General features: G+C 38.1%; 1 protein-coding gene across 4 annotated transcripts in view; it reads right to left on the bottom strand.

Moving 5' to 3' along the window:
- LOC124170494 (inhibitor of Bruton tyrosine kinase) overlaps positions 1-14219 on the bottom strand; it is a 99815-nt gene extending 85596 nt beyond the window's left edge. Inside the window, exons 1-2 of one of the 4 annotated variants that reach the window (XM_046549246.1) lie at positions 13581-14219; positions 13282-13503 (exon numbers count right to left, since the gene is read on the bottom strand). In XM_046549246.1, the coding sequence (XP_046405202.1) occupies positions 13282-13503; positions 13581-13925 (567 nt within the window). In that variant the 5' untranslated portion in view covers positions 13926-14219. Of the gene's footprint in view, positions 1-12350; positions 12508-13281; positions 13504-13580 lie in introns of those variants that run through there. The other 3 variants (XM_046549249.1, XM_046549248.1, XM_046549247.1) reach the window with 3 other exon arrangements.
- Between the last annotated feature and the right edge of the window lie 755 nt (positions 14220-14974).

Below are 14974 nucleotides of genomic sequence, written 5' to 3'. Positions count from 1 at the left end.
AAAATGCCGCAAAATTTTTTTCTTCATAACTCCGATGCTCAAAATAGGGGTGCGCGTCTTACATGTGTGCGCCTCATACACAAGCTTATACGGTAAATACTGTATAAGTGTGTGTAAGAGCCCCACACGTGTAAGAGACGCACCCCTATTTTGAGCATCGAAGCTAAAGAAAAACACTTTGCGGCATTATTTTATCTCATCGTGCAGTGTTGCAGACGTATGCCTGAACTTGCAACAGTTATCCAATTTCCTCTTTCAATACTTAAAATTTACGCAGCATTTTTTCAGCTAAATTTACACGATATGTATGGCACTCGGAGGTAAGTAGGTATTCTCTTGTAAATTTAACCTTATGATGCTTACTAGGGATGGTTGGATCGGATACCTCAGATCCAAATATCCACCGATAATGCCCTTCGTACTTCGTACCTTACACTCCCGATCCAAATTCATCGATGAAATTGAATCTGAATCCAAAATTTTAAATCAATGCTTTCGTGAATGCAACGTCTCATAAGAGAAAGTGGAAAGAGTTCCGATCCTCCCTTCGTATATAACATTACTCTACGATGCTTGTCCTACTCACGAGCAATTTTGTTTAAAAGCTCTCGTAGAAGTATTGCAATGGAATTTCAGCGGAGGAAAATTTTGAGGCAAAACACGACTGGCACATAGCATGAACCTTCCCAAGAGATCGGGGAATCTCAGCGCCGTAGGATAATAACCACATCATAGATTCCACAGAACCACACTCGGCCCTCCATCAGCCAATGCCTCTGCATTTTTTTTCTTTTCCAAGACCCCAAAGACCATAAATCACTTGCCTCAAAGGAAAATATCAAGTTACATGGGAAAAATGGAAACGTGTTTCATCCCTACCCCATCTCACCAATTGACCTTTTTCGGTCTACCAGGTTCAATTCTCCCATTTTCTGGAGGCCAAATGCTAGGTGAGTCACCTACTGACCTCGAAGATATCTCGATAGCTTTCAGCATTTGTATGATTATATGACACACACGAGGTTCAAAAACGAAATAGACCTAATGCAACGCATATCGGATAGCATTTAAGTTTTTTAAGCTCTAATTTATAGACCCAAAGATTTATAGACACAACAAGGCTACTAATATACAACATAGTCCGAACAGGACCATTTCAGAAGACACAAGCGTAGCATGAGCGCATTCAAACAAGACGAGACGGACTGGAAACTTCAGGCAACGCAAACTGCGTGTATGACATTGCTGCGCCTTCGCCCCTTGGCTTTGAAGGCAATGGCATCACATGCAAGATCGGACGTGTTCTTCCCTTGCTCCTTCGCTCGTAGCCTCTTTGCTTGAAAGATGGAGGGAGCAAGCTCCTTCCTCTCGACCTCACCTTCAGTGCTCTTCACTTACAAGCATTTTCGATTTCTTCTGTCCACCATTTAATCCAACAATATACACACTCATACAAATTTTTTAAATTGCAGGATTTGACACCAATATAACTTTCAGTTGCAATAATCCTCATAATAGCGTCTGAAGATGATTTTTGAAAAATCAGGTCTTCAGCATAATGGAAAGTGCTCGGCAAGGCAGATGTTGACTATTAACCAGATATTCTGCTTCAAAACTACGATTCCTCTACGTTTGATATGCGATTACTGTTTGCAGTATAAATGCTGCGCGATGCCCACTCGTGGCAGTAAATATAGCGAGCCCTTCGGAGTAGAAAAACCACGCGCGATCTTTTCCATGTTCACATCTAAGTTATCGACATGACAGTGTGATGATTACAAGTAAGAAAAGCAAATAGAAGCATTTTAGAAATACGTCACTAAGGAAGAACCTCCCCTGCCTGTCGCTTGTTTTTGACCTGGGGTTTCAGATGACTACCTCACGCTGAAAACCAAGGCCACTCAGTTCCCCTTGGACCTGTGACTGGTAGAGGGGAGGGGGGATGATAAGAAGTTTGTGTAAGAGATGCACCCCCATTTTCGGCTGCAACTTCTGGGGAAAAAAGGTGCACCTCTTACACGGGCTTATACTGTAATTAATACAGAATTTTTTTGAACGACTAAATAATGACTATCTACTTTAACACAATTATTTCTAAGCAGATTCATTCACTGGGAGAAAATAAGCAGAGAAAGTGGCAGAGGTTGTATCTTCGTGTCATTTCGGCTTATCACTGTCCAATTCTCAGAAAAGTTCCTACTCATATTAACTACAATTCTCTCCAAATAACCAGATATATTTGTAGTTAAAATCATCTCAAAAACCTACACTAAGAAAAATAATTGTAATTCCATGAATAATCATAGTTTTCTAATTTATAGTAAATCGAAACTTGAAGCATGTACCTGGTGGAAGGGCTCCATATTAATAATGAAAGACACTTTCATTATTAATTTATAGTACTTAATTATGAAAAAATGCGGAAATTTCCGTGAATGAAAGGACAAACGATTTCCTAACAGTTGGTGTGCGAACCATAATTTAATTATTACATACAGTACACTCCCGACTATCCGGGCTAATGATGGGGAGAGACGGTACAAATAATCAGAAAACACGGATAACCCAAACTTTCACTTTCATGTCTTATCATGTTCATAATTTACGTTAAACAAACAAAATATTATTATTTATGCAATTATTCTGTTATTTTAAAGAGCTTCCTGGACTCATTGAGAGCTTTCTTCGCCAGTTCGCGATCTCATTAGCAGCAATAACATGGTTGTACTCGTATTATTAATGCTACATGTAAGGCTTGGTTTCGAAAACCACACATCCGTGGCTGTACGATCACGGATACAGAAAAGTGGTCTGCACGAATGCTTCAAAACCACTGCTCGATGTCGGAAACTACTCCGTCAGGCACCACACCACGTAGTCACGTCTCGCACAAGTTACCCGGATTGCAACTGCTGCAGGACGTGTATCCGCGATCAAGGAGCGCGGTCACGTACTGCGAGGCTTGGAAAACAGGAACACAGTGCTCCCGTGAATGCAGCTAGTGCATGATCGCTCCCGTTTTGCGAAGGGTATTTTAACGGAAATAAGAAGCCCGGTGTATCCTAGCATTAATGCAGTAATTCTGATGATTTTGAGTTTGATTTTATTTTTTCTATAAATATCGCGGAAAATATTGAGTAAGAGTGAAAATCATGCACTGATAATCTGCAACACGGATAAACCGCACCAGATAATCGGGAGTCTGCTGTATTACTGAAAGTAGGCTTTTGTCTGGTGGCTGCATTAGATTGAAAGAAATGAATGACAAGTCTACCTATGTAATAACAAAGTAAAGAAACAGAAAATACACCTACAGTGTAAATAAATACATTGATTCTAATATCATACAACAAATGAAAATTGTCCAAACAACCCAATTTCAAAGTCTCCATAATAAACCACAATGTCATCAACTAAGAATCTATGAAAACTTATACTTAAAATCTGTAGTATTTAAGGGGAAGATCTTAAAAATATCTTCAAGTAGGTCGTTCCACTCATTTACTCCTCGACGTATGAACTTTTACAAAATTTCTGTTTTCTGCTTCTTGAGCTTAATTTTGAATTTATGATCGTTCCTCCCTATGTAGCAGAGTGAGTCCAGCTGTAGACCTATTTCCTTCCAGCCCCACTCTTTTGTAAAGTCTTTGCAGACCCCACATAACCTAGTCATGGTTCTTCTCACTTCTAGAGGTTTCCATCCCAAACACCTTAGCATAGCTGTGACACTGTCTCCCTTCTATGCTTCCCTAGAGTGAACTTGGATGCCCTTCTTTGAACTTTTTCAAGCTTTAAAGTATCATTTTTACAATGGGGATCCTACCACTGCAGTAGCATATTCTATCACAGGTCGAACCATAGCCACCCATGTATGACATTTCTTTGGTTTCTTTTATACTCTTTTTGAAGTGAAAACTTCTTTAGCCGCGTTAAGCACTCTTGCAGGATGGGGAAAAAGCATAGAATTCGCGTGAGAGTGACCGACCCGACACCGCGATCGCTACAGCGAGATCTACATTTCCGTCTTAAAATTCGTCTCTTGATATCTCATCCTCGGTAGTGTAGTGGTCAATATCCCCGCCTGTCACGCGGGAGACCGGGGTTTGATTCCCTGCCGGAGAGGATTTTTTTCTCAATCTCATACAATTTAAAAAATTTTACAATGGATATTTCAACTACGCAGGCTGACTAGGTGCAGTAAATAAACTTTGTTAATATATAGACTGTTAAAGTCTTTTTGTTTTAAAAATATTAAAATTGAAAATAAAAATCTATAGTGTATACTGTTTAAGTTCATTAAATATAAAGAGCTCGTGCATGAACGTGCAGAAGTATGTAGAATACGCGCACGATTCACGAAAAAGATTCATCTTTTTCGTGTATCGTGCACGTATTCTTTCTGATTTCAAATTTGAAATGTAATTAGAACTTTGTTTAAAATCTTGCAATATGAACTTTTTGAAGTGAACTTCTATAAGCTAAGCACTTTTGCAGGATGGGGAAAAAAGCATAGAATTCCCTTGAGCGTCACCGACCCGACACGGCGATCGCTACAGCGAGATATACACATGCATAGTGGACATAGTGTATACAATGGTATAGGTTGCATCACCGCTATACTTTTACATACTGAATACTGGCATCTGTCTGCTTCTAGTTCTATACTGTACATGTGTACTTTTTCTATACAGTGCATATTATTTTGTAGACTGTTAATAGAGATTAATATATACGCTTTGCTAATATATAGACTGTTAAAGTCTTTTTTGTTTTAAAAATATTAAAATTGAAAATAAAAATCTATAGTGTATATTGTATAAGTTCATTGAATATAAAGAGCTCGTGCATGAACATGCAGAAGAGTGTACACGCTATAAAATTACAGGTCAGTACAATTTAAGGCAGTTTCCTTTATGTGCATAGTGAACAATTGTAGGTTTAAAGCATATTAAATAAAAGAAATAAAATTATATTATATTTTAATATATAAATGATGTTACTTTCTATTCATACACATCGTATTTTTAATATATATTTAATAATAAACAGTTTGCTGAAAAAAATACTTTCAATTTTTGTTGAAAAATGAGTATTACTGGAAAAATTAGTTCTTTAATAATATTAAATCTATATAAAAATAAATGGATAATAATTATTTCAGTTTTTACTTCTGTCGGCCTGTCCCTTGACTGCCCCGTTTTTTTTATATTTCATTTATCATGACCCAATGCAGAGTTTAAAAGACTTTTCCACCACCTGATCAATATGCATTCCCCAATCAAGTTTGGATGAGAAATTAACCCCCACATATTTTCAATCGTTAAAGGTGGAAATATTTCCCCCGAACAAGATATACGACCGATTATCCTTGTTACTCCTTCTCAGGAATGCAATTATTTGCATCTTCTCATATTAACCCCCATTTTATTGGTGATTATCCATGAAGATATGTTACCTGAGTTGTTTCGAAGGGTACACCAGTCTTCACTGCTTTTAATCCTTCGGTAGATTATGCGATCATCCACAAAAAGGCGTATTTGGAGTCACCTCCCACATGTCATTAATGTATATTAAAAACATTAGCGGGCCTAATGCACTTCTTTATGGGACCCCTGATGTTAACACAATCTCCATGGAATGTCATTCACCTACTCTTACTCTCTGGGATCTACCTTTCAAAAATTCCCCAATCCATACTTTAATCTTATCATCTATTTGTGGCCTATTTATTTCCTATATCAATAGAATGTGTGACACTGTATCAAAAGCTTTTTTGAAATCAATGACCACCGCATAAGTTTCACTGCTTTGATCCAGGACTTCAACGTCTAGCGATAACCCCAGTAATTGAGTCTCGTAAGAAAAGCCGTTCCTGAAGAAGAATACTGATACAAGAATAGACAGATATTTTTTTGCCAGAATACACTTAAGTACCTATTCAGACAAGTTCCCATTATTTAGTGTGATAAAAAGTCTTCTAATATAAGGAACTATTGCTTCATCCCCTAGTTTCAATGCATCCATGGACACATTATCAGGATCCATTGAGTTATTCGTCTGCTGTTTCTGTATTCATTGTAATATTTCACTATATGTTACACTATTAGCTATAAGAGCAAGGTGAAAATCCTACTATTTCACGTGAAAAAAAAATAGTTAAGTCACGGATGAGCCTGAACAAAAAGTTTGAAGACATGGGTGACCATTATTTCGGTCACAAATGAATACTACCTATTATGTATAAAGTGTAGGATTAAGTTGTGTTAAGAGTTCATTTACCAATTTATTTCTGCTTATTTCCACTCTGTGTATGAATCTGTTTAGAAATGAATATGATAATGTAGATAGAGTCATTATTTTAATAAGTAACTCCATAAAAAATCGATATTAACTTTTTATTACATCATCTGCATGGAGTAAGTTGCTGTTAAAAATTCCTCTTTTAAAAAATGAATGAAAATGATTACTTCATATTCGAACCCTCCCACAACTTCACCGCACCTACTCCGCACAGAATAGACCTAATCGGCTGCAGAGCCACGTATCTAATAATAATAATATTTATTTATCACCGTTGGCAAAATACAATGCATGGCTACATCAAGATTTGCATACAAAAAAAGATGCAATATAAAAGTACAAAAGACATTACGAGATGCCTATACCGTATGTATACATATATACAATAAAAATACAGAAAAGGGAAAACCATACAAAAATACATTACTATATCATATGTTTTTATGAGAGTCTTCAAGGTATTCAGAGACACTGTAATAGCACTTTCTGAATAGGAGATTTTTAACCCTCCATTTAAACAAAGCAGATGAGGAGACGGATTTAATTTCCTCAGGGATGTGATTAAAAATTGCAGAGGCGGAGTGGTAGGGGCCTTTCAGGCAGAGAGAACTTGAGTATTGCTGAGTGTGTATATTATTTCTAGAGCGGGTAGAGTGATTGTGGTAAGAGGCATTAGCAGGAAATATGTCCCGGTTGGAGTGTATGAAGCAAGCACACATCAAAATATACAAAGAAGGGAGTGTGAGGATTTTAGCATTGGAAAAAAGAGGTTTACCTGGGGTTCGTATAGAGACTTGAAACATTGCCTTGATGGCTTGCTTTTGTGCAGAAAAAGCTTTACTTGAGGCAGCTGAATTTCCCCAGAACAAAATGCCATAGGATAAGTGAGTGCATATTTTGCGAAATACAGCTTTTTCAAAGTATCTAGAGACACAACTGGTGCTAACATCCTGATCATGAGGGTGCCTACAGATACTTTGCTGATTGTGGCTTGAATATGATGTGACCACTCTAGGGTCTTGGAAATGATAAGTCCAAGAGAGGTACTTATGCTGTTTCCGTGTGGATTTTTATTATTACTTGGGAAGAGATCAACCTTATTGGATCTCTTATGCAGAAATTGAAGGAAGACTGTTTATTCTTCATTGAGCATGAGGTTATTTTTGCTGCACCATTGTTGCAATTCGTTGATAGTAATACTTCTGAGATGGATTAGATTTTGGGGACTGTCGGCTGTGATGATAGCAGATGTATCGTCTGCACAGAGAATTAATTTGCCATGGGATAGGTGGTTTGGAAGGTCATTGATGAACAACAGGAATAGGAGCGGTCCCAGGAGAGACCCTCGGGATACCCCACAGGAGAGTTTCATTGCACTGGATTTAACAGTAGAGTGACTGATGGAATAGCAGACAGCTTGCATCCTTTCACTCAGATAGGACATGATCCATTTAAGGGGCAAACCAACGATGCCGGAAGCACAGAGCTTATTTTTTAGAATGTTGTGGTCAATGAGATCAAAAGCCTTACTAAGGTCAAAGAAAATTCCAAGGGTGAGTAGTTTGTCGTTTAGGCCTAGAAGTATTTCGTTTATGAGCTCAAAGGAGGCTGTTGTAGTGGATTTACCAGTCCGAAAACCATGTTGGTTGTCATGGAGTAGCTTCTTTGAAGACAAATATTCATACATACGTGTGAAGAATAATTTTTCCATTAGTTTCGAAAAAACAGAAAGGATGGATATAGGTCTGTAGTTATCTGCATTTTCGCGAGAACCTTTTTTGTGAACAGGTATCACTCGGGAAGATTTGAGATTTGTAGGGAAGCACCCAGAGGAGAAAGATGAGTTTACGATATCAGCCAAGGGTAGTGCAATGATGTGTGCAACAGCTTTCAATACTGGCATAGGGATGTCATCCAGGCCAGTAGAAAATTTATTACCAAAAGAGTTGATAGTTTTTATAATTTCTGCCTGATTTGTGGGAAAAAGGAACATAGCTTGATGGAAGTGCTTTTGTGGGGGATTCAGTGTGTTTGCCTTTTTGAGGAGTTTTGTGGCAACATTACTGAAGTGAGAGTTAAACAAGTTAGCAATCGCTTAAGGCTCCGAGACTCTGATGCCTCCAAAGTTCATAGAGGGAGGATTTTTGATTTCAACATTAGAAGCAGTGGTAAGATGTATAATGACATTCCATGTCGATTTAATAATATTGTTTGAATTATTAATACCGTATATGTCTGAATATAGTCCCCCCTTTTTTTCCAAAAATGCCCATGGTAAAAGTAAAGGGGGGGGACTATATTCAAATGCATTTTTTTAACTTTTCCCATAACTGAAGCCTCAAAATTAGGGGGGGGGACTATATTCAGAGGGGGACTATATTGGGAGAAATACGGTAGTTTGTTCAATTTTATATTTCCAGGTGTTGTTTATGAGTGTTCGGAATTCCTTATGGGCAGATTGATATGTTTTTCGGAGATTAGGATCAGTGAATTTACTTTTAAGATGAAGTTCCCGGATATTTTTAGATTGAGCAACAATTTCAGGTGAGATAATCTTAAAGTTTCTGCGAAAGATCCACAGAGAAAAAATCATTCGCCTTGACCGGGATTCGAACCCGGATCCCCCGAATTCCGGTCGAGTGCTTTAGCCAGTTAAGCTACCGAGGCGTCATTCTTCCCTGTGGATATTTTTGGACACTACCGGACAAGGTGTTGCTGGACTGCTGAGCATATGATGCGACAAGCAGTCCATATTGTGCGCACAGCGCCACAGTCCGGGTTCGAATCCCGGTCAAGGCGAATGATTTTTTCTCTGTGGATCTTTCGCACGATTGTGCATTGCGGGTGACTCCCGTAAAAGTTATTACCGCGGCTAGTCCCGGTATACTTTAAACTTAAAGTTTCTATTTGCCATACCCAGTTTAAGTGAGTGTCTAATAGTGAGACATAAATGGTGAGTCCAAATGTGAATTTAAGGGAGGAAAAATAATTTGATGGCTCTATCCACCTCCTCCTATATCATCCTCATAATTTGATGGCTATCTATATCTAATATCTATTTCATGGCTATTTTAATGGCTCACCATTTAAAAAATAATTTGATAGCCCATGAAAATGATTTTTAATCAGTAAAAATATTAAAATGTGTAGGTAAATCTAAAAAGCATTCCTTTGATTGCATGTACCCAGAAGAAACTTGAATAATTATTTCATTTTATAGCAGGAATTTGAAAATTCAATTGGATCTGAAAACAGCCAACGATTTGGCTCTGAAAATCAAGGATCCGATCCGGGTCCAAAAAAATCCTGGACCCGTCTATCCCTTGCTAATACTTAAGCAATTCTAACTCTTTCAGTCTGCATAACCATCAGCAATAAGCAATTTCTTTTTGTTTAAAGTTTATAGATGCCTGCATCAGTTTACGTCAGCCCCAGTTGCACGTAAGTATGTTCTGATCAGCTAGTACACCCCAAAGATGTACAGTCACTTGCAAAAGTCAGTCCCCACAGCCAGTGTGAGCAACTACATTTTCCGCTGCGCTTGAACTTTGGGTATTGCTTATGCCTTCTATGCATTGAATGGGCCAGTTTGACTTACTCTCACCATCCACAAATTCTTACCGGGGCATTTTTCTATTTCTAGATTCTTGACGAACTCCCCAACTCCCGGTGCCAGAACACAAGGCAAAGCATAAGTTCTCAGTCACGCGTTTCTCACTGTGATAGTATTCTGAGACAGATGGTGGTCTGAGTAGTCTGGCTTGAACTAAAAATACCAAGACGTATCTGCATTGCAACACACATTTAAGGAAGAAAAGAAAATTGGAATTTACACCTGAAAGAGTATTCTAAAAGTTGCCTCCAAAGCAACATTCTATATTATACCTTTAACACATTATTACCAAACATGATCAATGCATATTGTTCAATATATAATTATTTTAGATACACTGATAGGCGCATTCATCATTCCTAAGCATTTTCTTGGGATATATATTATCCTACAGATTTCTATGCATCTCATCATATGAGAAATAAAAACATTCTAATGTGCGCTAAATTATTATCTTTCCTTCATTATGATATTTATTCCAGTCGTTAATAAAATTTCCCTAAGAAAATATTTAAATAATGCTAAATGTATTCCAGGTATCAGTAAGTAATTAACACATTTCTTCGTGTTCATCGAAAGTTGGAGAGTCTAAATAGTTATCATAAATATATTTTTGATAGATAATAAACCTTCGGAAACAATTACTACATAACTTGTTTGCCTCTTTCTTACCATTTAAAGGCACCTTCAGCATATGTTTTATCTTTCACCCTTTCACTGAGAGGTCAAGCTAAGTCTTTCCAGTTTTTTGTTTCTTTTTTTTCTGCTAGAATCAGTCGTAATTGGCACCTGATGATAACATGCATGTCAATGTCCTCTACATTATTATGTAAGTGGTTTCGCACCAATAATAAAACTTACACTCACGTAATGAAAACCTTGTGGCAGTCTTTCGGGGAACAAATGTTGATCATTATCCTACAAACAAAAAACTACGCATGCATAGTTTTCATCTGATAAAAATATACCGTGTCAGGTACCTGATGGCTATTTCTGCGCAGTTGAATAATAAAAATAAAAACAATATGCATTAGCTACCAAATATAAAGCTTGTGATGTAGCGCAATACGGTACGGTAACTTAGATGACGCCGAAAGATGGATAAGAAAAGGATCAAGGCATCCAAGATGTGAGTATAAAAAACAACGGAAAGGTGAGATGCTCGGAGAGGAAAATAAATGAAGAAGTGCTATCCATAGAGGAGAGATTTGATGTACGGGTGGAGGAGAAGGATGAAGGTAAGGATAGATTGTAAGGGCCTAATGGGAATGGGCGTTACTGTTAATTTGAGTGGTAAGTTCAAGTTGGGAGGGGTGCAGGCGGGGTGATTCGTAAAATCTTTCATGTAATCCAACATTATCAGGATACCTTTCGTATAATAATCAAATACACTCCCTTTTTCATTTCAGAAGGGCCGGTAAATTTAGCTTTTTCATGACCACCATAAATGGTTGACTTACAATCATAATGCCACGCTGATGTTGCTCGCACTATTTTTCTTAAAAAAACACCGAACAATACTAATGTACGAGTATTCACCAGAAAGAAAAGGACAACATTTCCTAAGACACTTTGCGGTCCGAAAGCTTGCCATTTTTCTCAATGCCCATAAATATCTAGCTACTTCTTCCAGTGAAAAATTATATTTATCTTCAAAGCAATTTGATTGCTCCTCTGAAAAATATAATGCAAAAATTATCTTCTCTCATAAAAAAATTTCTTTACCAGTGGTTTTTCTAGGGAAAAAAATTAAAGCACTACTACTTATTTTATACTAAGAGGATGGGAATAAGTTGCGGTATTCAAAATGTAGGCACCACTTGTACTTCGAATAAACTTTAACTTGTGGAGTAACTGATATTTCACTTGTTAATATTGAAAAATATCTGAAAATCCTTAGCCCTCAACATGGGTGAACACGAGCATGGATGGTAGCCGTGTCACAAACAACAATATTAGCATTGGCTTATATATTTTCATATTTTTATCAAGACCATGTTGAGAAAAAAATATTGGAGTATTATGCTGGAAATGTTCCGAAAATTTTATTTGTAAAATTTGTGCAGTATAAGTTAACTGAACGATTCGGATGTCCCTCTCACTTCCTCTCACGATGTGTTACTCGCCAGAAAAATGCTTAAATTCTTCTCCACTTTCTTCGATGGTGGAATTGTTTGGCTTTGTGGGGGTGGGGGGGGAATTCACCGGGTCCTCCCTACCTCTGAAATCGTGCTTGGGGCTCTTGGCGAGGGTTACAGCAGTCAACTTGCACCATTTGAACATCCCGATCAAATCAAATCGGTCCCCAGCGGACAAGGAACGTGAAAGAAACACGTGAAGGTCGACTTTGGCGAATAACAGAGACGGCTGCGCCAGGTATGTGGACCGACTTTTGAAAGTGACTGTACTTCTGCAGAAGGCCCCTCACCCCACCTACCTTTCTTCTACCATCTCCTGACTTCTATCTCCCATCCACGCAGCCCCAAGGCCTTTGCCTCTTACCCAGGCTGTTCACTAGGAGCATTCTCCTAATAGTGTCCCTTAAGGGGAGAAATGCCATGATTTATCCATCCCAGCTATATGAGTAAATTTCCAACCTGACAGTGGTTGGGTCTGGAAAATAGGCGATCCTTGCTACCTGCAATAATTAGTGAATACATGTTTTTAAGCCATTTATCGGCAAATTTTGATGATGAGTAGGTTTGTAGGTAGGTAGATCTAATAAATTCCAAGAAAATCCATATCCACAGCATGCTTCCAAATATATATCCAAAGAAAAGAATTTTCATTTTGTTTAAGGACCAACATGGAAACATCAAGTAAAAATATTTGAGTGCAAATAGTGCATATTTCGTCAAAAATATTTGATGATTCTAGGATCGCTAACGCATTCCAAATGATTCCCAACACCACCAAGGGCATACCCAGAATCAAAACTAGGGGGGCTAGCCATGGTCGTTCAAGTCTTAAAATTTTTGCATGGGAAAGGTGTATTAAACCAACATTTTAAGAAAATTTTAACTATGCTTAATTTATAAAACTATTTGCTTGCAAGAAAAATATTTTAGTTGCACGCCTTATTCTAATATCATTTTTCATGGGTTAAAAGAAAATTTGTTGAGCACTATCGTTTCAATCCAGTTCTGATTTTCGTTCAAGACTTCTGCGATTTTTGCTTCTAGGGGTGCTTGGCGTTGGGTACGCCCATGAACACCACAAATAAGCTTTTTGCATCCCATGTCGATCATGAAGAATGTCAGAAACTAATCTATTCGCATTACTTATGACGTTTGCAAAGCAAGGAAAATACGTTCTACACATATAATCTGTCTAAATACCTGAATTAGAGACCTGCAGGCCCTACTCACCATTCTAATACTTATGTTATTTCTTCTGAAGTGATCCACAGTATCCGGCCAACAGCGGCTTTCATCACTACCAATCCCAAGGTTAAAATTCCTATTGCTTCCCCATACAAATACCTCACGTGGTATATTGACGCGGAAAGCTTTTGTTGACGGTCCATCTAGCATAATATGGTCGAGTGGCATCAGGCCATCATTATCCAAAGCAGTCAGTTTGGCACCATTCTAAAACAGGACGAACAAACCTGAACATAAGTTTCAAAAATGTTTCACATAATATGAATGCTATAATAAACATTTACCTTGATCAAACATCTAGCAGCGCTAAGCTGCCCGTGAAATAAACTGCGGTGGAGCGGAGTGTATCCCGATTCATAATCTTTGGCGTTTAGACAGCTTTCCGTCCCCGAACTTTGTAGTATCCATTCCAAAACCTTCGTCTTCCCACAGGAGGCTGCAATATGCAATGCAGTGCGACCTGCATCGTCGGTCACTCGTGGGTAATTTGAGCAACGCCAACACATAAACGAAATAGCTTGATCCTCACTCCCTACTAGGATAGCCGAGGATATTTCCACGGCGTGCCCAACTGAACGGCATTTGCGGGAGCAAAAACTCTCACTTTGCTCACATTTGACCTTCGGCATCCCGAAAACCTCATTAATAGCAAACTTTTATTTATTTAAATTAGCATGACCAAAACTCGCTAAACTTGACTAAGACAAACCTGGAGGTACTACAAATATACATCGTTAGCCCCAATTCCATTGATTTCCGAACTGGTACACCGAGATACAAATTCACCACAAGCTGACAAACAACGATGTATTACTAACATTGACCAAAGTAAAGCAAACAACACGACTTAAAACATTATGATCAGAAACAGTGGTTGACTGGAGAATCGCGAAATGCGCAATTCAAATTACATAACGCAGGGCGTAGCGGCGGATGGCGAGTGGGGTTGTTGATTTTTAGGGGTTTGAGTAGTCAGTGTAGGTATAGTCAGTTTATATGTTCATGAGTTAGTTCTTGGCGATTTTTTTGGGATGCATTAAAATTTAATGCACTAGCATCTTATCGTCTGAAGTCTTGATCACACCCAGAAGTTTTCCGTCGCATAAACCAAGGACATAAGCATCATCGATGTACCCCACATCGATAATATCAGTCCTATCAGTAGCTTCTCCTACAGCCTGGAAACAAATTTTGTTGCCCTTTACTATCGCGAATGGTATCCGGGGGGGGGGGGGGGGGTGGAGAAACCAGGGAGGAAATTTTTAAATTTAAAAACAGCTGCAACAAAAAACACCCCAGGGTACTACTGTCGGCGTCAAAATGACATGCCGCTGACCTTTGCACATTTATATATGGGCTTGCATGCTAAAATAAAGAATAATGCGTCTTTTAAAGAAAATTTTATTCCTAATTCCGATGAATTTTTGTTTCATGAAAAAGTCAAAAATGTAGACACACCAGAGAAGTAAGTGACTCTGCGCACCGTAAAATTAGGCGTTTTATCCAGTTTTATCAACTTCATGAACTTTGTAACTCAACCTAGGGAAAACTACTACGTCTTCAGCATTCATCTTCCACAATAAGTTGCAAACATTTATATAGATCAAGATAATGGCGTTTGCGTATTATTTGAACGCATATTTTGTCGTTAATTATCTAGTCCAACAGCTTTCCTCGA

The sequence above is a fragment of the Ischnura elegans genome, chromosome X, assembly GCF_921293095.1.
Source record: "Ischnura elegans chromosome X, ioIscEleg1.1, whole genome shotgun sequence".
NCBI classification, from domain to species: Eukaryota; Metazoa; Arthropoda; class Insecta; order Odonata; family Coenagrionidae; genus Ischnura; species Ischnura elegans.
This window is presented reverse-complemented; position numbering and strand designations above follow the sequence as displayed.